The following is a 24,044-nucleotide window of genomic DNA, read 5'->3' as shown; positions in this document are numbered from 1 at the left end:
CACATCCACTGTTGGAGGTTTTATTTGATTTTTTTATTATGTTTTAAATGTGCCAATTTTCCCCAAAATTCTAAGCAAATACAAATAAAAAATACAGCTAATACATTTAGCCTGTTGAAGTGAGCAGATTTATCCATGGACACAATTCACAAATTTGATCACTTTACAACCATTACCGGCCTCCAATATTTTAAAAACTGCAATCTTACACACCTGATTTTTTTTTACAGTTTTTACCTCTGAGGTTTTGATGACATCTATGCTAATAACAGTCTCATTACTGCCCTCTGTTGGCTCTATTTTGACTATTGTACATTTCCTTACACCTCACATTAGCGAGATTAAATAAATATACTCAAGAAATTAGCATTACTGATGTTGAAGTGCCACCATACAGTCCTAGTGATTAATTCAAAAGAAGTATCATTTTTGCTTTTATATCTTTAAACATACACAGTTCTCTACAGAGCATTTTAACAATATTATTTTCACGTTGACAAAATGCCTAAAATTCTGTCTGTTTTAGGAGAATGTGCTACCACTTGGAGAGCGCCCCCTCCTGGTCAGAGTGGGGGTTCACTACAAGTTCAGCAAACTGGTAGTGGACAGAGTGGAGGCGGTAGACAGCACGTACGATGTTCTGTTCATCGGCACAGGTCTGTGTTTTTATGCTGGACTTTTTTTTCTTAAGTGCAGTTTTCAAAAGTGAAGTTGTGCCCTTAGCTATAGGTGTTTCTCTTCACACTGAAACCTTAGTAACAACAAATGTGTTATTATTGTCCTGCAGACTCTGGTCTGGTGCTGAAAGCAATCCATCTGCCCAGAGAGCATGGTCAGAGTCAAGAAGTCACACTGGAGCAGCTGCAAGTTTTTCAGGTATAAAAGAAAATATTGAGGAAAAAAAGACATGTTTTTTCCACAAACTGTCTGCCGTATTATAAGTCAACTTTTTCTGTCTGTTACTTCAGCACAAATCTCCTGTGACGGCCATGACACTGTCAAAGAAAAAGGTAACTGATGGAAGGAAGAGACTCGGAAAACTTACTCAAACTTCCAACTCTCTCCTGCACTCACACACACACACACACACACACACACACACACAGTCACACTTGTATCATTCTCATCATTTCACACTTATCATTCACAACTCCACCTTGTGTCTCTGAGGAAGCTTCATCACTAGTTGCTATGGTTACGCCTCCTCGGTCAGAGCAGGAACGAACACATACAAACATACATTGTTCCGTTGCATTGTTAGACCATGAGTTGAATGTGTGACTCACAGGGTGGAGGTGAATCTGGTGTGGCTAAAAGTTTTTTCCTCCTACTTTGTCTGATCCTTCAATCATTGTGATTTTTTTTTTTTACGTGCTGCCTTCTCTGCTTCTTCCAGCAGTGGCTGTACGTAGGCTCCAGGGAGGGTGTGTCTCAGCTGGCCCTGTACCAGTGTGAGTTGTATGGCCAGGCCTGCGCTGAGTGCTGTCTGGCCAGAGATCCCTACTGCACCTGGGACGGACATGCCTGTAGTCCATACATGCCCACTGTGCGCAGGTAGAGAAATTGACCTTCCCTATTCAGATTTCAAACATGTGAAAAGCATTTCTGTGAGTTGTATAACTCTGAGGGTCTGAGCATCGTCACTCTCAGCTAAAGTCATCGACTACAAACAGAATCTAACAACAAACCTGCTAAATTAGCGTAGAATTTACAAGTGGATTCTTGCCCGTAAATTCAATTACAACAAAACCTTTTCTTTATGCCACATTTAAGGCAAATTTAACTCTCTTACCTAATGTCACATGAAATCAAAAAAGAGATGTTATTGTGCTGCAGCCTCTTGCGGCAACGGGATGGTTGAAATTCTGCGGTTCAGTTTATTGCTTTTTGTCCACAGGAGGAATGCTCGTCATTTAGGGGAGGAAGAGGATCCACTGACTCAGTGTGTGAGACAAGGAGGTGAGGAACCAATAACGCGGCACATACTCGTCTCTTACATACAACGTATGGAGGACACAGGGCACGCAGAAAGTTTGATTTCCCAAATGAAACCACAGGAAGTAGGCCCGTGCAGCAGTGTGTCAGTCTTACAGCAACACAGACAAAACAATAAGCCGTGGACTATCAGGGGTGTTATCACAGTTCACTTATCACATCTGTTTCTACTTCAGCCGTGCTGCAGGTGGAGGCAGAGCAGAGGATGATGATGGTTGCTGAAGGCAACAGCACTTATCTGGAATGTCTTCCTCGATCCAGACACGCTGCTGTTACCTGGTACAAAGAGGCTGGAGAAAACAGTCCTGAACTAAACCAGGTACTGTATAAGGACTTCTTAAATCTCAAAATCTCAATATTGTCAGGGAGGTGCTGTCAAATACCCCGTGACTCAGACCCTAAGATTAGCCTGGCAGCAACGTTAGGGCCTCGTCTCACTAACTAGTCAGAGGCTCAACTCATGGGTGGGGGCACACAGCTGTCAGTCAAAGTGTGAACATGCTTTTGGTCCATGGAATCCCTCTTAAACATGGTGAAGATGCCAGTGCAGGGCTGGTCCAAGACAGCCTGTCTGCAGCGCCTCTGGAGACTGACTTCAGGGTGAGGGAGAGGCGTGGTTGGCTTAGCATCAGCTGTCAATCAACTGATTGACAGCTGATGCTAAGACAAAGCATGCGTGAGAGGACAGAACCAGCTCGCAAATGAACAGAAATGATTCTGTTAGCATATACTCAGAAACTTTATACAATGACTTAGTTAATTTAGAATCTATAGGTGTATTGGCTATCGTTGGAGGGTGGGATTGCTTTTATATGAGCTGAAAATCTTTGTTGAGTTGAAAGTGTGTTTGAAGGTATTTTTTTCCTTCTAAAACACTACTATGCATTTTTATTTTTACATGTTTAATATTGTTAACAGTGAGCTTTAGATATTTTAAAATAAGTGTCACCTATGCCATTTTTCTATTGGTGTAAACCAATACAGAACACCTTGTGAAGTTTTGTTTTTCTTCTGGCCTTTTCCCAACATACCGAGAAAAATCCCAAGCAAAAATCTCCATCTTTTCCTTGTCCCTTGATAACATTTTCTCCATTGATTTTCAGTCGTTTGTCTGTTGATTTTTTTTCCCCTAAAAAACTTTTCTTTTGTTACAACTCTTTCAGTTGGACCATTTGTCAATAGGCCTCAGCAAGTAGTTCATTGATTAATTTAAGGGAGAACCTTGAGCTGGATCTTTACCAGATTGTAAACTATTTTCCAAGAAAGCCACATTCATAAGACATAAACAATTTTGGCTGATAACTTTTGGCACAGAAAAAAACAATAATAATTATATGTTTTAGGTACAAAGCCTTTACCACTGATTTTAAGAACCCATTTTGCCAAGTTCATATCAGTGGAAATAATTAAAGTGACGGTGATGGATCTCTTTGTTTCCCAGGTGGTGTCAGGTGACCAGCTGGTGGTAATCGAGCGTGGCGTCCTGATTCGTCGCGCCGAGCTGTCTCACGGTGGTGTGTACCATTGCCAGGTGGAGGAGCACGGCTACCACTGGACAGCTGTCACAGTCCGACTCTCCGTCTGGACGCCATCAGCCAATCCCCTTCTCTCTCCCTGGTCCAGCGCGTTCTATCACGGCCGAGGAATCCAGCCGTGGTACGAGGACACGATGCCGCTGATTCACCCGGGAAACATAGGCCAGCACTGCAAGGTACTGGGATACCGGCCTCCACGCAACCACGGTCGCCATGGTGATCTCATGATGGTGACGCCAAACAAGGAGAAAAGGGAGAAGCACAAGCACGGGGGAGGAAGAGCGGGCGGAGGAGGAGGTGGAGGAAGAGTGGCCGGGAGGAAGAGCAGGAGCAAGCCCATGCAGAGAGCACCAAGGAGCGCTTGAATACAAGGCTCATCAAGAGGCACACATCCGTGTTAACAGATTTCACACACACACACTCACACACACACACACACACACGCCAACTTTATTTATACACTGAGACACACACACACACACACACATACTGTATGTACAGAGACTTCAACAGGCGCATGCACTTATCTATCAAGAGAAAAAGTAAATTCATCCCTTCATCATAGAGAAAAACTTTGAAACTAAGCTCCATAAAGACATGATGTACATGTGGATGTGAACAGAAAAGACTGTTTGACCTGAACCGAGACTAAAGAAGAAAATGTACAGTTCAGCTTAAAGATAGATGTTGTAACGCATGCTGAATGAAGGATGACCAGCATGTCCACGTCACTCTGTACGACTGACCCTGTGTCGTGACCGGGACACATAACGGATCTTTGGTTCTGGAATTCTTCCAGACAGTAAAAAAAAAAAACAAACAGCAGAAGTCTAGTTTAATAATTTGGTATTTAATCATTGCTAATCAAATGATTGCCGTCCTCAAGGACTACCATAACTTTGTGTATGATTTTGCAAATCAATTACAAATTCACATCATACCAGTTACTCTGAAAAACAGACCAGATGTTTTCAGATTGATTGGCTGCCTCCAAGGCAAACACTGGTTAGCATTATTTCGTGCAGGAACTTAAAACCTCTCTTTTGTCATGTTCATGTTTCAAGGCTGCAGCCGTCAATAGAGAAGCGAAGGCTAAATTGTGCAAAAGCATTTGAAAGGATGAGCTTCACTGCTAGAAAAAAAAAAAAGGCACAGCACTATAAAAGAAATCTGTGTAGGGCACATAATTGAATCTGTGGTATGGCACCCTCAGTTTGTTATTCTAGAAAAGGCTTAAAAACACATCAATTTTAGCACAGTTTGGTTTGGAAATTTCAGCGGTTACTTCATTTTCAATAACCAAGCAATCAGAGTTTTAAAAAATAATTAAGAAAGACTTGTGCTTCTCAAATTGTGGGTTGTGGCCAGAAAGCTGCACCTGGAGCTAAATGAGATGGTCCAGTTTTGACCTGGAAGCCTGGGTTTTAGCCAAAAGCTGTTGCATACTTTAACTACAGCTTTTGTCTTTGAGAGCTGTAGGAAAAATGACTATTTTACTGAATTCTCTTGGTGACAGAGGAAGATCATAAACCACATTCCATACAAGTATACAAACATACCAAATGGACACACTCACATGTTTCTGGTCATCATCAATAGAACATGGCATCTAGTTTTCAAACCATTTGAACGTGTTGTCTCCTCCTGTGGTATTTTTTTATTTAATTTTCCTCTAAATAGGATCTGAATATACAGTGATAAAGTCGTATTCGATAAAGACAGACCTGAGCAAACGTTTGGGTCAATGAACAATCCAGTCACAATTTTTATGCTATATATTTCCATATATAAAAAAGTACCTCCACTTTGTTTCATGGCTCAGCCCAATCATAAATAAGTGAAGTATTTTAGTTCAGAAGATTTGGGCCATGACCATAAACGTAGACCAAAGTGTAGGTCCCAAAGATTGGGATTATTTACATTGGGAAAAAGCACTGATTATGTTCATGCATTTCTCCCTGATGAACATGTATGTCAAATGCACCAGTTCTTTCCTGCATTTATCTCCAAACGAGGGCCTTGGTTGGTCTCTTGATCTGGGCGGAGTCGGACCACAAGAAGACCGACCGCGACCACTGAGATGAAAGATGAAGAAAGCGCTGCGACCGCTTTGATGAGGTTAAAGATTTACTTTCCCAGGTCATTACTGTTGTGTGCTACAGCCGTACAAACCTACCGCAGGAGATGTTTCCATTTTCTTTTCCACAATGTTTGGCTCAGTAATGTCGTCTGTGCAATGCAGGTGCGGGGGAAACGTAAGCAAAGCGGAGGAGTGTGTGCTGTGTCATGTTCAAGTCTATTTTCGGCGTTGCTTTTGTTTTTCCACACTTCATCATCAGTGCTGCGTACAGATTTAAGAAGAATGTTACTGTACATTTTCACCAAAAAAAAAAAAAAAAGTGGTGCCTGGACAACATCTCCGGTCTGAAAACAAATCTGTAAATCTTCATTTTTTTTCTGTGTTTTCTCCAAGTTAGGAATTATGTTGCTGCTAAAATATGAGGCCGAATCAAGCCCTCATATCAATTCACAAAATGTCACAAACAGGGTCTGTGCTACCACACGTGTGTAAAGAGCCACAGGAATTTTTTTTTTATATGTAGTATTTAACTTCATATTTTTAGCAAGTGAAATTGATTTTTGTGGTTCTGTTTTTCTCGGTTTGAAAGGAAGAAAAACACCTTCTAAAGATTGTCATTCATATTTGATAGGACCTTTACGAGGAGCATGTTTCCGACAGGACTGCCGAGAGACTCTGTACAAAACGTGCATGTTTCCTAGACTTTGGCACAGAGCGACGCTGTCTCTGAGTGGATTAAAGCACGGCTGAAGCTGTGGAGTAACATGTTGCAGGTCCCGCTGCTCCAAATAGTCATGACATCTGGCTGTAAACTGTGTTAGCAGACCTGCTGTATAATACAGAAGCTTTTATTGTACAAAGCTGGAACTTGTTGTCGAGTGGATCCTGTTCCCCCCTCCCCAGTATTTAACTTTCTGCAACATGGTATTTATTTCTTTAATGTGGGAATACTTGTTTTAGTTTTTAGGAACTGCTTCTTGGTCTCCTCAGGTCACAGATTACAGTGGTAACCTTTATTTGTGAGTCTTTATTAAGGCTTTTTTTTCACTGACTATATAAACAACAAAGTAGAGATGTGGCTCTAAATATAGCTACATGTTAAAGCAGTAGAAGAAGGGCAGAAGTGACTCTGTGTTAATGTTACGTTCATGAGAAAAACAAGATGACTAACTCAATAACAAAAATAAAAAGAATGTACTTGTGTTCACCAAGTGAAAACATTGTCATTTTTTAAACATTTAATTCCCATTTAGAGGAAAAGAGACCATAAAGCGCAACATGTTGATCTAAGAGGAACATATTTGCAGGCAACAGCATTGGTGGGTGTGACCATACCATTGGAAAACACACACATTCAACCATGTTTTGTCTTATATTTCTTTCTAAATGGGATTGGATTGACATTAGGGCGTACAGAAAAAGCCCTAAAACCCTCGACTAAGACAAGTTATTTCAGACTTCCATTTAGAGACATGTCCTTAGCAGCTGAGACGTCGTCTTTAAAGGCTTTACTAAGGATTATATCCATTTCTTATATTCTGTCTTATGTATTGAATGCACTCTAATGGCTGCAGAAACTTGTGGAGTGAATAACAAGATTACAAGCAGGAGCAGTGAGGATTTAAATATAGACTGATGCTGCTGTTTAAACGATCCATGTGAAAAGTAGAGAAAGAGCCAGACAGTCTGACTGAAGTCCAACCTTTGTGCAGTTCAGAAGGTGCTTTGCAGCAATATCACCGGCTTAGTCCAATAATAACAGACGCTCGCATTTTCATAAATTTTGTTTTATCCCACGTGATGACTCTGGGAATGTGATCCTTTTCTGTGTGTGATCCTAAAACCCAGCCCTTCAGAGCTTTGAGACGGATCAGAGAGATGTTTTATGCTGTAAGAAAAATAAACCAAATCATAGACTGTAAGTAAAGGGAACCTGCAGAGAGTTAACAGGAGTCAGGCCTTCAGCTGCCTGACTCTGGCCACATGAAAGGCCCAAGGATTCTTGAGCTACTTCGACAGTAAATGAGAACATTTGAGTGAAGTGAAAGAAAGTGGGTTTGTGAGTTAGCTCATGACACCCAGGAGCTGCAGAACATAAAGCTGCCTCTCAAATATTTAAGGATGTACAGGAGGAGATGTAGGAGGTTTCAGGAAAATCAAATCAAGATTTGGCATGTGCTGCTGAGGCAGTTAGAGAAGTCAGAATACAGATGTGTCAAACACAAGACGTGCAGCATGTGAGGCTCTGTCAGCATCCAAAAACACAAGTTTGTACTTCAAACAGGATTCTCAGGAGGATACTGAGAACGTCCATGCTTCATGAAAGCTAATTAAACTTCGACTAATGGTTCAAAAGGTTCAAAGTTGAAACACTTACAGTGATTAGATCTCCTTTTTTTCTTATTAAAGGTGGATGTCAAATGCTTTTCTTTTTATTCCCAATAAAGTAAGCAGATGATCAGGTTTTTTAAGCCAAAAACTTTCTGAGATGTTTTGCAGGTAAAGTGGAAAATATAATTTAGGAAGGTTTTCAGGAACTTTCACTGTCCTAATTACTTTTGGATAAATCTTCGATCATGTGTGCTGCATGACCCTCCAAAACATCTATTTAGCTTGGTTTAGCACAAAGACTTCTTTGGTTGAATGATTTAACACAGAGACTAAATTTACCCAGGATCACAGATTGACCAGAACATCGTGAACTGATGTAAACCCCAATCCATGCCAGGATCACAGATTGACCAGAACATCGCGAACTGATGTGTCAAATTCTGTCCTCTCACCTTATGTTTAAACCCCAATCCAGTCTATTAAAGCATGATTCAAACTGTTGTCAGTTTCCAGCTTGTGAATATTGTGTATATATGTGTATAAGTGTGTAGATGTATATATGTATTGAATGTGCACGTGCAGAAGGCAGACGCTTCTACGAGACATTTTTATGGAGAACTGTTCAAACATCCAAGACATGGTGCAGATCTGCTCCACAGCCACTAAAATGTTCAACTGTGTTATGGTGTACTTAAATCTCAGTAACAGTGTCAGTCTGTAGTGAACACTTCCATACACAGAAATAAACTGTTATTGAATCATTTCCTCTCTTTTATATAGATTCCTTTGTTTGTTTGGTGTAAACTTATAGTCTTTGTGTTTAGGATTTATTGAGCTTAAAACACAGGTATCCAGACAGTGAACTACACATAAATTACATTGTTTCAGAGCTGGTTAAAGCCTTTGTATTTGAATTATCCTAATAAGGTTGTTTCTTCTATGAAATGACTAGTTCGTTTGTAATTTATTAGAACATACACACCCAGACTGCAATAGTGTCAATCTGAGCACAAGCCAGCCAATCAACAGATAATAATAATAATAATAATAAAATATAGCTGAAACTAACAAACAATGCTGTGTGAAAATTGCTAACTATTAGCTACTAGGATAGCAGAAATGTTGCCAACTCTAGAATAATCTAGTTAGAAAATAGTCCAAGCCAGGAATGTGCTGTAAAATTAAAACGTTTTTTGTTTTTTTGTTACTGTCTTCATGCCAAGACAGTAACATGTGTACCATCCAGCATGAACCACTGGTTCATCTCTACCACCGACCAATGCAAGTCATTTTTTTCATTAAGTACTAAACCTACTGGTGTGCACAGCTGAGCAGTGTGATGGTTGAAAAATACATTCCACTCATGCCTGATCAACAGCAGACTCCTCCATACTCTATATTTATTCAGTGCTCCCATTGTTTGTACACATGTTAATTCCCACTTAAATTATCTTAAACTTATAACCTCACCTAATGAGAATTAATGTGCACTACAGCAGTCCAGAGATAAAGATTGGAGGGAGAGTGTTTTAGTATGATTTGCAGGTTTTAACCAAGGTTGAGACTATAGAGACCTACACTGCGGTTGCCATGAATAGCTACATTGTAAATTGTGCTGTAACATTTACAAAGAGGTCACTTTTACTGTTGTGGGGCAGCTGGAAGAGAGCCTGGAGAGCTGGAGGTGTGCATTTGATAGAAGAGGAAGTAAAGTCTGTAAAAACAAGACAGAATAGTTCTGTGCTCTGTGAGAAAGCTGGGAGGGAAGGTGACGATTAGAGGAAGTGAAGGTACACCTGGCAGGAGGAGGTGACAGGGTGGACGTGTGACTGATTGGCAGCAGGTGTTAAAGGGAAGGTTTAAATTATAGTTGGACGTGCCTCACTATCTCCTTCAACACCAGCTCAGCCTGCTGTCTTTGACGACAGAAGTGACCAGGATGAATGAGGCCACAAATGGGCCGATCAGAGAGACAGCGGAAGTAGAGCAATTTGGAGATAACGTCAGAGAAGCAAGCCTTAGAAGGTCCGGACATGTGCTGAGGAGAGATAGTAAATATATTGGATAAAGGATGTTGGAGATAAAGCTGTCCAGCTGGATAAAAGAAAACGGACGATCCATGGACGAAGAGGAGGAGGACGTAAAGATAGAGGTAATAGACAAGGAGGTAAGATGGCTGCCTGGTGGTTGGTGCTCATGCCTTACAAAGATGAGCAGGGATAACTGATAGTCTCTCTGCAGGAGTTTGTTCTCCACATCTATGCATGCATTTATCTCTGGGATCTCTTGTTTCCTCTCACACTGCAACATGTCAGATCCTGTATTGGGTTAGTTTGACTTTATATAGATCATATGTGTGAGTGTGAGTGGTTGTTGGATTCATTATGTGGCTCTGTGATGGACTGATCATCTGTCTGAGGGTGTATCCTGCCCCCTCCAGGGTAAACCTGGAACCCTGGTTAAATTAATGAATGATTTAATAAATAATGGTAACAGATAAGTGGATGAAAATGGATGGATGGATATCATCCATTCAGTGTGGAGTTTTTGAAGGAAGAATCCTTGTATATTCCAAGCCTCAGACCTAGTCAACAACTCCCCTGTAAATTAATTAGACTGGTCAATTACAGAACAATTGACTAACTTAACATGAAACCAGACTCAAAATATTCAGCAGTTTATAAATGAGTTTATAAATAACACTTGGATTAATTGGATTAATACTAGTTTGACTCCTTTGTTAACTGAATTACCGAACTATATAGAAGTTTACTGCAGTTTTTGGGAAGGATTCAGTTCCTGTAAGTGGTGTATTCTACTGCCCACACGGGCTACAAACCCATTGACATTTTCTTTCCCAACAAAAGATTTAACCAGGATTCAACAATTTAATCAAAACATTTAAATAAAGGAAACAGACAGTCGGGAGGAGACTGGTTGAATTTGCCACATAGTGAGTCAACTACCATTTTGCCCCGGCTCTAACGACACTCGGTCACAGAGAAGGTCTCATTTTCTTAGCCCTGTTCATAAAAGAGCTTTTTAGGTGAAATAAGTGGCCTGTGTTCTTCACCGCAGCTTTTTTTGCATGTCGGACAAAATAGTTCATTCAGGCTCACGGACAGAATTTTACAGCTTCCTGAGTCAAATGGTCCTCTGTAAAATAATTCCTGTGGATGTTTGAAAATGCCACACATACTGAGGATTTTTTCCTCAAAATAATGATGTCCTTCTCTTTGAGTCATGGAGCCAGTCCATGTAGACGGTGTATAAGGCCAGGCTCCAATCAAAACCGGAATTAGTTTGTTTTCTTCACAGGAGGAGACAAGGATAAATGTCACATCCATGCAGGAAGGTTCTGACTTTTCTATTAACCTCGGTGTCTCTTGACCTTTCTGGAAAACTGAGATGTGCATTATTATTCAGAGGAAGAGGCCCTGTCTAAACCAGGGTTATTTCTTTGAGGCAACGACGCTAAGCACTGCACCACCCTGCTTAATTTCACAATTAAATTTGTAGTAATTGAGAGTCAGCAAAAAAACCAAACAAAACCTTTGCAGCCCCAGGTGAGGTCTAATCTACTTAGGTTTAGTTTGGTCTGTTCCTCTGTTGTTTAGTCTGACCAGACGTTAAAGTAATTTACAGTGGAGAAAAAAATAAAAATAAAGTGAAGACACCAGATCTGCCTTTCCACTGCTTGTTAACAAACTGCGTATGTAAGTTAGAGGGAGAATCGAAAATGAAAGGAATACAGATGCCACAGAGATACTGGTCAAAACATTCATTCCTGTTTTGTAAAAAGTGGAACCAGCAAATATAAGGCTTGAACAGTTTGAGTTGGAGAAAAAAAAAGAAATTGAAATCTGTGAGCTGCCTCACGCACAAAGGAAGAATTTTCATGAGATGCAGATGTCTCAAGGAGAATTGTTTACGGAGGGTTGGTCAGGGTGAAAACAGATAAGCAGGAGGAACAGTACCACCCAGTTCTGAGACCTTTATCTTTATAGCATGTATTTAAACCTATACAGAACTCATTTTACATGTTTGGTTGGAAAAGTGAATGTAATGGTTTCAACATCTCCTGGAAACTGAGTCTATGTTTAAATCCACCTGAGTGTAGTCTTTATGTGGAATACTTGTGTTCTGTCCATTGCAATAGTATAAGACTTGGTTATGATACTTTCACAATTTGAGGACAACTTTGTCATGTAGTATTTCATATTATCTAGATTCTGTGGGATAAACAGTTTTTTGTCATAGGTACATGCACCAGGCCTGGTGCTGCAGTCATGTGACAGGGTTCCAAGTCTACAGTCGATCACATGCACCTTAAACTGTGGTTTACGTCTTTATTTTTCTATTTTTATTCTGCCTGTGTTTATCTGGACATAAATAACCAACATTTTTCTAATCTTGTCCCAGGGCCAAAGTCAGAGGAGACTGGGTCTGCTGGACTCTAACAGCGCGTTCACATCTACTAGAGTGTATTTGTGAGGCGGAGAGTGAAATATAGTTTAGTAGGCCTACTTCTTAGTGACCTGTTTAAGTGGCTTTCTTTGTCCAGCTGGTGATTTATGGGAACAGAGAAGAAACAGTTCAGCTTAAAGCCTGTGTGGAAAGGAGTGTGTTTACAGCCACAGAGGAGTTCTGCAACATACGTTTGTCATGTAAGGACATTATTTACTGTGTGTTGACAAAAGAACATTAAATGTCATAGTATACATTATTTATGCCACTGGTTACAACTGTGGCTGACTCCCGTTCTACAGCATTTCTCAAAATTCTCGTAGATGTTAATGACTGACATTTTCTAATATTTTTTTCTCAAAATAATTTAAGTAATTTATGATTTTTATTTTGGTTGAAAACACAACAGTTAGGTTTACAGCTATTACAATAGGGGAAAACCAATCTGCATTTAAATTCCTTGTGTATCCCTCATTCTACGAAATGTTGTCTTTATTGCAGCAGTTGCCTTTGTCAAAATAGCTTCCTTGTGGTGGTAGCTTCCTTGGAGACACATAAAAATATGGGATGGGTCAGAGTGGTTACTGGGTGTTTTACTATTGGTTTTTGGAAAGCTAATTGTCTTTAGGTAATTGTCTCAAGCTTTGATGTTTGGCACAAAATGAATCAAATGGGATACAACAGCATGGAAACCACCAGCAGAGCGGCAGCAGCTGGTCTGGATGCATGGGGTGGATTAGAAATTTTTACAAGATCTCTGAAAATGTGGTGGCTGTGTGGGTTTAAATGGTCTCTTCTTCTCTGCAGCAGTGTGTGTCACTTCTGACCACATTCACTGTTCAGAAAAAACACAGACACAGGCCTGGGTTCCACAGTGGAGGCACAAAGACTAAACCAAGTCCTTACTGAGGCTTCTTTACCAGACGTTTGACCATCAAGTTTACGGAATGGCAAACACATTCATTCAATAAATCAGCGGTTTGTGACAGAGGGCAGGCAATAGTTTTACAGCTAATTAAAAGACAGAGGAAATTGACTCTGGGTGAAAGGTCACCAGTAAGACCCTTGTGTTAATCATCAACTCTTCCATCATTATGATTACAAAGCTACAAGGTATGGTTGGGCAACCTGATGCCACTGGTGTGTTTATACAATAAACAGAGCTTAGCTTTTAATTTTAGCTGTGCAAGTTTTTTATGGGAGTGCCTTGTTTAACCTGTACTTTTATTTTGACTTTGAACTTTTTTTTTATATATAGTTTTTTATAGATTACCTGTGGGTTGATGGTTAGTTGTTTGAAGTAAAGCCAGAATATTTAAAAAGCCAGTTTATTCATATTAATTTATACATTTATATTGAATTGTCCTCTTCCGTCCTTGGCACTGTTGTTACTCTTTTATCTAAAAAGCTCGGGATAACGACCATGGAGGCTTTTTTTTCGTAACACGAAATATGACGCTCAACCTTATGTACGAGCTGCCTTACATGGCAACGCTGAAATGACAACGTGGGCAAAAGACAAAGGCGTTTGTCTCCATCTGTAGGAGAAGGAGTGAAGATGCAGCGTTAACTCAATCAAATCCGTCAGCCCCTGTAGTGGTGGTAATGGTAGTTTTCGTAGTACTGTTAGGAATATACTTAGGAAGTCATGAAAATAGGACATCTACCCTCGTCGACACATGTGCGATTCCTTTTTTTTTTTTTTTTTAAAAAAAGATGTATTTTCTAGACTTTTATTGTTACCTTTATTATTAGACCTTTACTATACCCCGTGACATTTCAACAATCTATCCAGACTGATCCTAGACTCTAAAAACAGTCATGTGATAAAAGCTACTGCCGTTATAAAAAAAGTCAATATTTGTGTATATTCAAATGCATGTGTTCATATTCGTGTATAATTTATTTAGGATTAAGATGAATTGCTGAACATCTAAATGATAATGTCCATGCTAGCATGCTCCTGGCTTTCTATTGTATTATGTATTTTTAAGGAAGTGATAGTAACGCGGAACGGTTTAGTTGGGATTAGAGGGGAAGAATTTTTGTGTCGGACTTGGTTGTTGCTTATATTTTCCAGAAGAGGAACTGCTCTGGTGAGTGTTTTCTGTAACAAAATAAATTACGTGGTGCTGTTAACAGACTTCTCTGTTTTTTCCACCAAAATACAAATTCGCTTTTGCTTTGTGTGAACTTCGGTAAAATAACGTAAAACACGTAACTGTTTGTTTAAAGGCCTTGACAGCAAGCGTTAGCCACTCAATGCTAACAACAATTAACAACATTTCCCCGCTGACAGTGAGTTAGCAAGGCGGCTAAAGGCAAGCAGAGCTTCAACTTCTACACTCTCGATACGAAACTATTTATAAATGTTTTTTAGTTCCTTGTTTCTGTTTTCATTATGTTCAACGGTGTCTTCGTACTGGGTCCATTATTTAACAGCATTTGACAACAAAGTCCTAAGAATGTCAGCTGATAGCATAGTGAGAACTCAGCCAGTCGACTATAACGTCATTTAATATTTTTGTGAACTTGTTTGTTAAGTTCTTAGGTGTCAACAGTGCCCTACATACTTCAGGGACCCTGAATGTGCTCGAAAGGAATATATTCACTTAAACAACGTTCCCTGGCTAAAACGGATTATTTTACGCTAACATATTTTTTTAATGTCAATAGGCAAATTTTTCGACTCTTGATACGTTTAGGCTTGATGTCCTATGTTAGATATAAAACAATTTCTTTACATTATTATGGACGGACAAATACATTTGATTTATTGCAGAGTTGCACCAAATAATATAATTTTGATGTAATTTTACAATTTTTTTTAATTAACTAACCATTGCAGAAATATAATAAAAGCTAAATACAGACAGATCTGCAGTAAAAGAGAGGCATTATCTCATGTTTGGTTCTATTCCATTATGTTTTTTCTGTCTACACTCACAGAAAAACAATATTTCATTATTTAAAAGCTGAAACTCTCATTTTACAGTGGCTTTCTCTTACCAGCAGGTGGAGGGATGAGTCTCTCCCCTGTGAGTGGCACAGAAGTGCCAGAAACTGCTAATGGTGTTGTGATACCTGTTGTTTCGGAGAATGGTTCCCACGATCCTGTCTCAGTTATATGCAGAGAGAACAGAGCACCTTGTCCCGAGGACTCGTCAGAAGATAGTTTCAATGAGGACAGAGAGAGTCTTGTGGAAAACGAAGGGTTTGATGGCCAAATTAACTTCAAAGATGGAACACCTAGTGTGTCCTCACAAGCCAACTGGGTAAAAGATCCCTCCTACTGCAAAGACAGAAATGCAGATGACTTAAAATCAGGATCTACTATCAAAGACTTTTCCAAGGCTTCCAACACTTGTGAACTTCCTGATGCAACCTTGCAGTGGAACTTGGCCAAGACCAAAGACTTTTCTCAGCAAAAAGGTTCTATCGAAAAAGGTTCTACCAGACGGCAGACAGAGACGTTAGAGGGAGATACCAGCCGGGAGGAGGAAGATGAGGAGGAGGAGGAGGATGAGGAGGAGGATGAGGTGGAAGATGGAGAAAAAGAGAAACAGGATGAGGAGGATGATGAGAAGAATGACAAAAAACGGAGAAGTCATTTTGTAGGGAGAACAAAGGTGAGCAGACTGTGGGATTATTTCTCTGACAGTTGAGCTTTTCCCATGACGGTGATGTCATGGGAAAATCTAAGAAAAACAATCAGCTGATATCATGACCATTAATCTTACCAGAACATGGGGAATCTCTCAGCCAGGTATAATATTTTAAGGTGGAATATTTTCATAATGATGCAAAAAGCTTTCCATCAAAGAAAATGACACTATTGCGTAATTTAGGACATAAGCCTGCTTTTATAAGGATTTCTACATCTGATACACTAAGCAATAATGTTACTTTTTCAGACCTTTTTTTTTTTTCTCTTGTCATCACAGCACTATTCATCCTCAGCCCCTGGTCCAAGCACCACCTCCTCCTCCTCTTCTTCTCCTCCACCTCCTCTTCTTCCTTCAGAAGATGACCCCTGTCCTCCACATGTCATGGCCCAAGTCTGGGTTCGGAATGTGCGGGGGATGCAAGACAGTAAGAGCTTGGATGAAATTAGCCAAGCGTGTGGAGGTAAAAACCTGTCAAACAGATATTGTCCACTTTGACCTTTCTAAAATTATATTGTCTAAAGTAGTTTTTTGTGCAGCAATAACGTAAAAGGAAGTTGCTGTAGATTGTTTTTTTAAACTGTTCTTTATCCATAGATATTTTTTGTTAAACTTTAGCTGATGATTCTGTATTCACAGGCAGTTTAGGAGGCCGTGGTGGAGGTAGGACTGGCCAATCAGAAGGTCGACGAGCTACAATCTCCTCTGCCCTTGAGTTAGAAGGAACTGTCAGCCATGAGGGTGATCTGACCAACTTCATCACCAAGAACCTTGAGCAGAAAATAAAGATGAGCTCCAAGCCCAGCCTGGACTGCAGTGACTGTGAGTATGGTGAAGTAATGCAGTCCATTTACTGGGACTGTAAAGTTTTTAATGACTGCTTACAAACATAACAGTCTAAGACAGGTTATTGTTTGCATCTTTTGAATAAGAGTATTTCATGGTTATAGAAGTATTTGCAAAGCAAGAATGATATAAAAACTCTTTTTCAGTCAGTTCCTGTTTCTTTTGTTCTTTTCAGTTTTTTAGGTTCTCAGTTACTTCTCCATTTTTTTCTTTCCAGCTGACTGCTCAGGGCCTATCTACAGAAGTCGAGGGCTGTCGCGGAGACCAGCTGACATTCCACCCATTGATCCTGCTGTCCTATTGGACCTACAAAAACACACCAAAGAAGTGGCACACAGTGTAGAGATGATGATGCGGAGTCTGAATGGAACGATTCAGAATGTAAGTTCTCAACTCTTTAGATTTAGAGCAGCAGGTGTATTGTGCATGGTATTGGCAGTATTTTTACTGCAAATATGTAAGTAGTATTTGATATTCATCTTAATTACTGATTCTGCCCTTCTGTGTGTTGATCCAGATGACAGCTTTGAGTGTGGGCTACATCCAGACCTACAGAGACTCAGTGGACAGCCTTGGAGAGTCTGTGGACATGAGTATAAAGGTGACAAGTATATATACGTACTCTGTTACGTTGTTAACCACAAAAGAATAAAAAGTATGTCCTGGAGAAAGGGGAAAAAAAATACTTGCAGGAATATAAATAGCATGTATTCTAAATTAAGTTAATAAAAAGAAGAAAAATTGCAATTTATCCAGAGTTAATGCAAGTATTCATTTTTGTGTTTTATGTATAATTTATGCCTGTCAAAAAGGCAATTCTTTTGCACATTGAAGTTCATGTTTAAACAGGCTCTTCACACCTTGCTGTATGTTTTTGCTCGCACAGGGCATGTACACACTGATGGCTCGCTGTGAGGAGTTGGATCGTTCCATGCAGCCCATACACACTCTAGCTGCACAGATCCGTGACATTAAGCGTACCCTTGATGCTCTGGAGGCAATCTGCAAATAACCTGCATGTCTGGTACGCAAATCCATCCCTGCTTCGAAGATCTGTAGTCAAGCTCGTACTGGCGGATGATGTCTGTGAGTAACTCCACACTTTTGCAGGCACCGCACATTGTAGCCATGATGGACATGCTGGGTGATCAACACTAACAGGACCTCCGCTTGTTCTTTTGTTTGGAACTGACCAAATGTTGTTGTTGTGAATGCTCAACAGAATTGACCCTGATTTGCGTTTGGGTCTGAGTACCGTTCGTTTGTAAAAGCAGCCTCAGCTCCTCTGCTTAAACCTTGCATTTTAACACTTTTGGGAGACACTTAGCTGAGTGCCCTGAACACACCCTGAAGATAAGGAGGTGGTAAACCCTACAGTCTCATGTTGTAGAAGGAATTGTGTGGCACCATCCGTCCAGCCGGCCCCATTCAGATTGCACTAACTTCTCACTGTCTACAAACATTTAAATGTTCTCCAAAGACTTTGGCGGAGGAACCCAAAGTCTGCATCTTTACATCTGTAAGTTTGCCATTTTATTCAATGTTTTGTTTTGTTCAAGATGTGCTTATGCTTATTTGAGTCATATGTTCCTCTGATAAAGTTTTTAACTTCATTTTTGCTTCAATATTTTTTTCCCTAATAGTAATTTTTCTTTCCCCCTCTAAGTTTCTCTTAGGCTCAACGATGATCTTGTTGACAGTGTGCAGGATTTCGGGGCTTGATATTTTTCACCTCAACATTCCTAAATAAATATGTAGTACATCATACTGTATGTATGATAGCTGTCCATTTTTAGTAAAAAAAAAAAACACCCCAAAACAAAGTTATTTCGATTTTATTCAGTGGATCAACAAAAACAATGCAATCCAGCCTCCACAGACAACACAAGTGATGGGACATTGATAAAAGAATCAAGTTCTCACAACAGAAAGTGAATATAAAATAATTTACCCATATGTTACACAGTAATATATAATAATATGACCTACCTGTTGTCATGGTCTCTGCAGAAACTTGCATTGTTTGGGCTAAACCCCAGTGTTCTCTGCCTATGTCACTGAGCACTGTCAACTCATCATCTGAAATATTCAGTTCATTATTTGGTAAACTATTAACTCTTCAATTTCTTTTCCAGCAAAACACATTCATTTTGTATTACAATATCAACTATTATGTGTTTTGCCTTAATTCAGAAACCTAATTAAAGTGAGTTTTTAGGTGTTTTTGACTTATTAGTTATATATAATAATAATAATTCATAAAGTCTTTTCTGGATTAATGCAGTAAATATTATAAATGTATTACAACCAAAGCCTTGCCTCTGTTTGCATTGAGTTTAAATGTAACTTAAAGTATAATTTAATTATAATAGATTAAAAATCAGATTATTTGTTCTTGAAAAAACTGACCTCAATCTTTTTTTTAAATAAGATGAACAGAGGGATGAAGGCTGGAACAAGGCCAGGCCGCTGTTTAAGCATTTGTCATTTAAAATGGGCCGGATGTGAGTATTTACTATTTAAAAACACTGGGTGATTGATCAGTGTGGAGGCCGTGGGTTCAGCACACTGCCACTGAATGATGTAGTTAAATTATGTAGAGATTGTGGCACATGTTTCATTGCACTGGTGTGGAGCCCTGTAGTAAATCAATGTGTTTACAAAGGTTTTGTATGTGTCACTATAGCTGATGACAGGAACTACAGTACTGTATGTGATCTGGTTTGAGTCATGTTTACTGGGGATGTCTTTTGTCACATGTCAGACTTACTGTAGACTGTTTCATCCATAGAAGTATGTTTTATTGATATTTAAATATTTGTTGACATTTGTGGCTGGGCCACATTTTGTCCAAAATTAAATGACTAAGTTCTCCTTCAGAATAGTATTTTGTTTAAGAACCTATTACAGCAAATGTTTGTTTTTGTCAGATGGCAAATACTGTATTTAATGGAAATAAAGCCGCACCTCAATTGTTAACTCAGTCATCCATTGAAATGCATCACATAAGCTTCAACAAATTAGACCACATTCACACAGTGCTTTGTTTTTAAATATTTAAATACATACATACAAATATGTATGTATATATAACTGTACCAACAACAGTCAATATTGACTCATGTATCCCTACATTACATTCATTGTTAATTGATGTTTGGGTTGGTTACAGTGGGTTTGTGACAGTGTTGTATCACGACGTTTGAGCAGCAGTGTCATCTCACCTCGTCTCATCTACTCTTTCATCTCTACATAATTATTTTTAACATAGTTTCACTTCTGTTTCAAGGAATGCAATTTTTCTCCTTTCCTGCTTTAGCTTGTGACAGTTGACAGAAAATGTCAGGAAGGAGAAAGAAAATTCAAGTTTACCATCCTCAAAACTCATCCTGACAATATCCTGATTTAAAAAAAAAAAAAGGTCAGGGCTGTGATGACTGTCTTTAAAATGAAGGTACAGTTTCTACAGAATGAACGTCTGAGCAACATGGTAGAGATGGGACAGAGAAGGAAATGTAAATTTGTTATTCATTATATATATATATATATGTATGATGAATGCATTTTCTGTTGTACAATCAGATGTACCTGTGTAAATATGATCTTTCTGTTACTAAAATGATTCAGATACCCCTGGTCTTGAGTGTATATTTGAATGAAAATTAATGAATAAAATGACATAAGGTACGAACACATGCTGACATCTTTTATGTGAAAGGGGATGCAGGTATTAACTACTGTACAGTGACTTATGAATTAAAACCTTTTATTTAATAATAGTCATTGTAACTGACCGATGTCCTGTTGGTTGCCGCCCGATTTAAGCTCAATTTCCCTGTACAGTCCAAAAACAAACAGATTGGCTGTTAGACTAACATGAACCTATAAACTGACCCTGGGTATGAGTGTGACTCTGACTGTCTCTATATGTGGCCCAGTGAACTTCAAACTGTCCATATGTGTTCTGTGTTCACCATCTTTTCCCTTACATTGGCTCTTAAGAAGATACATGAATGGAGATCCCATTTAGAGTAAAATGGACGTTAAAGCATGATGTAAAGGACACACTTAATGAAAACTACTATTTTTTTATATTTGGTAAAATTGAAGTTTTATAAGAGTACTTATTGACGTCTGGGGAACATTTGTTGAACTGAGTCTTTAGAAAAAATAATAATTTACTAATAACCCAAGTAAGCCAGGCGGGATTACACCAGCTCCCATCTAATAAACTTCTAAATATATTTCAGTCTTGGTTGGATTAACAGTTTTTTCTGCGCTCTTCCTCCTCTGACATTTCAGCTGAAATGTGCAGTTTCAGCAGATTTCAGGCAGATGGCACCCGAGAGCTCTGATCGTTTGTACTGCACTTTTTGTTGACTTTTTTTCCACTTTTGCAGTGCCTGGTTATTTTGTGGTAGAAGCACGTCGAATTTTCTTTTTAAATTGAATTTGATTTAATGACTCATCGTTATTAAAAGTCCATTTCAATTTAACTCTTGATTTGTTCAAATGACGGACATGCAACAGAACAAGTCTTTATTGATTTCAATTGACAATGAAATGGTCATTGTAGGTTTTACAGATGGATTTTATGTTTCTGCAATTGAAATGTTCCAATTTGATTTGATTGGACGGTAATTTTACAGCAGCACATGAGTCGGTCAGGCCTATTGTGTCGCATTCATCTTTCAAATATTAGAATGACATCAGGTACAGACGGACAATTGTCTGTGACAGTCGTGGGATTCACCGTCCGTTGGCACGACCCCTGGTAGCGGTGGATAGACCTTTCAGATTTAGACACAGTTGTTAGTGTTACTCTATGAAAATGACATTTTCAGCTACGGAGCAACACCTGCTGCACTTAGCCTCTGGTGGTTTGCTCAAGGGCACTTAGGAGAGGCGGCTTAAGCCTAGAACTTCCACCTGAAGTCAGGTTTATTTCAGTGTTAGAGTTCCAGGTATATACTTCCAGTCACAAGTACAAGTAGAAGAGTCAGACGTGGGGGACATGGTGAATCGCCCCCTCTGTCTTTGGCTCCTTCGGGTGGATCCATTGGACGTAAAGAACCCGAAGAGCTGAACCCTGTGTCTGAGGCACCTTTTGTTGTAGAAGAAAATGAGAAAGCTGTGGCAGTTTCCACAGTTTCCAGGTTTCCAGTCTTTTCCCCAGCAGATGCTCCGTCTTGGGGAGACTGTTGGTCTGAGACGTCTCCGTCTGTAGTCTTGTACCACTGACACTGAAAGTCCCTCTTCCATATCTCAGCTGGGTCTGGTTCTGCTGGTTTCACCTCTGTTGCTGTCTGATCTGTGGCTTTTTCTGCCTCTGCCTGGGAAGGAGACACATTTACACAGCAGCAAACATTTTTTTATTCTGAATTTTAATAGCCTTCTAGCATATTCAGGCTTCTTTTTCTGAATATCTCTGATACAGAGGGGAACAAAGTGTTCCTGCTCTGAAGTCCACTTTATCCTTCACTGTTGTGTCTCAGCTATTGTGTTGTTGATACAGTGAAGCTCCTCAGACAATTGGATTTCCTTCTGTTTTTATATAAAAATCGCACCTTTTATCAGACGTGACTCAGGATGAGTGTTCCCACACAGAAAGAATGTGATTATTTGAGGTCTCGCTTCTCCTCACGCACACGCCTCTCACAGGCTTTTGTGAATCAACGGTTTTTGGCAGAAAAGAGGGAAAGTCAAAGGGGCCACCAGGGCTTTGTTTTGTTTTACAAAGGGACTCGTAAAAGCCTCTTACATCTGCACCAGTCTCATGTGTGTTTGTAACCTTTCTGTGAGCGTGACACCACTGCACTGTTAGTTCTGGAAATTATGCAGATTAAGACACACTAACACAAACCCATTTGGAGAATCCTTCTGCATAATACATTGCTCAAAGAGAAGTTTTGTTTGAGCTAGTGTGTAAGAATTAGAAATTAGCTGAAGGAGTTACTGTTAGGCTGGGTTCACACTGTAAGTCCTTTGTTTTTGCGAGGTTATGTACCGTACACTCCAGTGTCAACAGTCCACAGCCCTGACGTGACCTGCATGGACAGGAGCTGTGACGTCACACATGGTCTTTACAAAAGTAAATATAGATGCTACACATGTCAGCGTGTGTTTATCAATCTGGAAGTTGATGTGCAATCAGTTTGTTTATTCAGCATTACACTCATTGACTGATTTCACACTCAACCACAACAATTCTGTTCACACGTTTAATTCTGGATTCGCTGCACACATTATAATATTACATTCAGAAGGGAACGAAGGGTGCATTCATTTTGCGTGATTGTTAAATGGACACATATATTTTGTCATATCATCAGCATAGCAAAGTAGTTTTTTTGCTATGTACCTGAATTGGTTAATTCAGGATGGATATGTGGTTAATTTAGTAATTATTGGAGTAGCGAGTCCTCATTATTTTGCAGTGTGACAATGGCATTAATGTCTGGTGGCCTAAAAAGACATCACTTTCATTACAGTCAACCAGTACTCTACATAGACACCTATAAGCACCATCACCTGCTGGGCCCTGGTTTTTCTTTAAACCGGACTCACCTTTTGTGTCACCTTCTCCACCGCTTCAGGTGGTGCTGGGAGGTGGAGATAAGCAGAGCTCTCTAGTTTTTGACGGACACACCGGCCCTTTCCCTGGCACAGAGAAGCTGAGCAGAGTCGAGATGCTGTGGTAACATTTATGGAGTAGGGTCCCAGGACCTTACGGACAAACTCTGCCAGGTCCTGGCACTCTCTCTGGGAAATTAGGAAAGAGAGAGAGACAGAGAGTTCACAGCAGTGCCAGACGTTGGACAGTTGCACATATTTCATTTTCAGGTCAAGACAGTAAAGGCAGGGTTCGAACCAAAGCTAAAGTTCCAAATAACTTTAAAGACATGTATCATATAGGTACAGTATGTGCGTACCTCGGTTTTAGCCTCCGTTCTCTCCCAGACAACAACTCCTGCTGCTCCCAAAGCTGCACTTTCTCCTATAGTGTTGACTAGGTCTGTCTGCAGTGAGACAATATACCGTAAAAAACAACAGCACAGAATTGAAAGACGTCTCTTCTTTAACAACAAGTCACTCCCTTCCCTTATAGGTAAGGGGAAAAAGACA

The 24,044-nt window shown here is 39.7% G+C and overlaps 3 protein-coding genes across 8 annotated transcripts in view; 2 read left to right on the top strand and 1 right to left on the bottom strand.

Annotated features, from left to right (window-relative positions):
* The window catches only part of sema3h (sema domain, immunoglobulin domain (Ig), short basic domain, secreted, (semaphorin) 3H), a 51,370-nt gene extending 43,058 nt beyond the window's left edge, over window positions 1–8,312 (top strand). The window contains exons 11-18 of the mRNA XM_008318750.3: window positions 1–17; window positions 527–656; window positions 788–876; window positions 969–1,010; window positions 1,397–1,554; window positions 1,898–1,959; window positions 2,172–2,314; window positions 3,437–8,312. The exon at window positions 1–17 is cut by the window's left edge and continues 94 nt beyond it. Of these exons, the coding sequence (XP_008316972.1) occupies window positions 1–17; window positions 527–656; window positions 788–876; window positions 969–1,010; window positions 1,397–1,554; window positions 1,898–1,959; window positions 2,172–2,314; window positions 3,437–3,895 (1,100 nt within the window). The 3' untranslated portion in view covers window positions 3,896–8,312. The remainder of the gene's footprint in view (window positions 18–526; window positions 657–787; window positions 877–968; window positions 1,011–1,396; window positions 1,555–1,897; window positions 1,960–2,171; window positions 2,315–3,436) is intronic.
* Window positions 8,313–9,812: 1,500 nt separating this feature from the next.
* Window positions 9,813–19,898, top strand: borcs6 (BLOC-1 related complex subunit 6). 6 transcript variants are annotated; one of them, XR_003050901.1, is made up of 8 exons: window positions 14,422–14,504; window positions 15,404–16,037; window positions 16,353–16,536; window positions 16,713–16,895; window positions 17,137–17,300; window positions 17,437–17,520; window positions 17,806–18,438; window positions 18,586–19,898. XR_003050901.1 is itself a non-coding variant. In XM_025059488.1 (8 exons), exons 2-7 carry the CDS (start codon window positions 15,432–15,434, stop codon window positions 17,929–17,931), a joined length of 1,347 nt encoding a protein of 448 aa, XP_024915256.1. In that variant the 5' UTR covers window positions 14,422–14,504; window positions 15,404–15,431; the 3' UTR covers window positions 17,932–17,943; window positions 18,030–19,898. The 6 variants fall into 6 exon arrangements, 5 of the variants coding, with proteins under 5 accessions (XP_016891786.1, XP_016891790.1, XP_008316971.2 ...); XM_025059488.1 differs by having other exon boundaries at window positions 17,806–17,943; window positions 18,030–19,898; XM_017036297.2 differs by lacking the exon at window positions 14,422–14,504 and adding an exon at window positions 9,813–10,093 and having other exon boundaries at window positions 15,421–16,037; window positions 17,806–19,898.
* Window positions 19,899–20,075: 177 nt separating this feature from the next.
* LOC103385031 (hyaluronidase-2) overlaps window positions 20,076–24,044 on the bottom strand; it is a 10,682-nt gene continuing 6,713 nt past the window's right edge. Inside the window, exons 5-7 of the mRNA XM_017035694.2 lie at window positions 23,852–23,938; window positions 23,487–23,681; window positions 20,076–22,252 (exon numbers count right to left, since the gene is read on the bottom strand). Of these exons, the coding sequence (XP_016891183.1) occupies window positions 21,872–22,252; window positions 23,487–23,681; window positions 23,852–23,938 (663 nt within the window). The 3' untranslated portion in view covers window positions 20,076–21,871. The remainder of the gene's footprint in view (window positions 22,253–23,486; window positions 23,682–23,851; window positions 23,939–24,044) is intronic.

The sequence above is a fragment of the Cynoglossus semilaevis genome, chromosome 10 (genome assembly GCF_000523025.1).
Source record: "Cynoglossus semilaevis isolate Cse_v1.0 chromosome 10, Cse_v1.0, whole genome shotgun sequence".
Taxonomy (NCBI): domain Eukaryota; kingdom Metazoa; phylum Chordata; class Actinopteri; order Pleuronectiformes; family Cynoglossidae; genus Cynoglossus; species Cynoglossus semilaevis.
The sequence above is the reverse complement of the archived record's forward strand: the minus strand, read 5'-3'. Positions and strand labels throughout refer to the sequence as shown.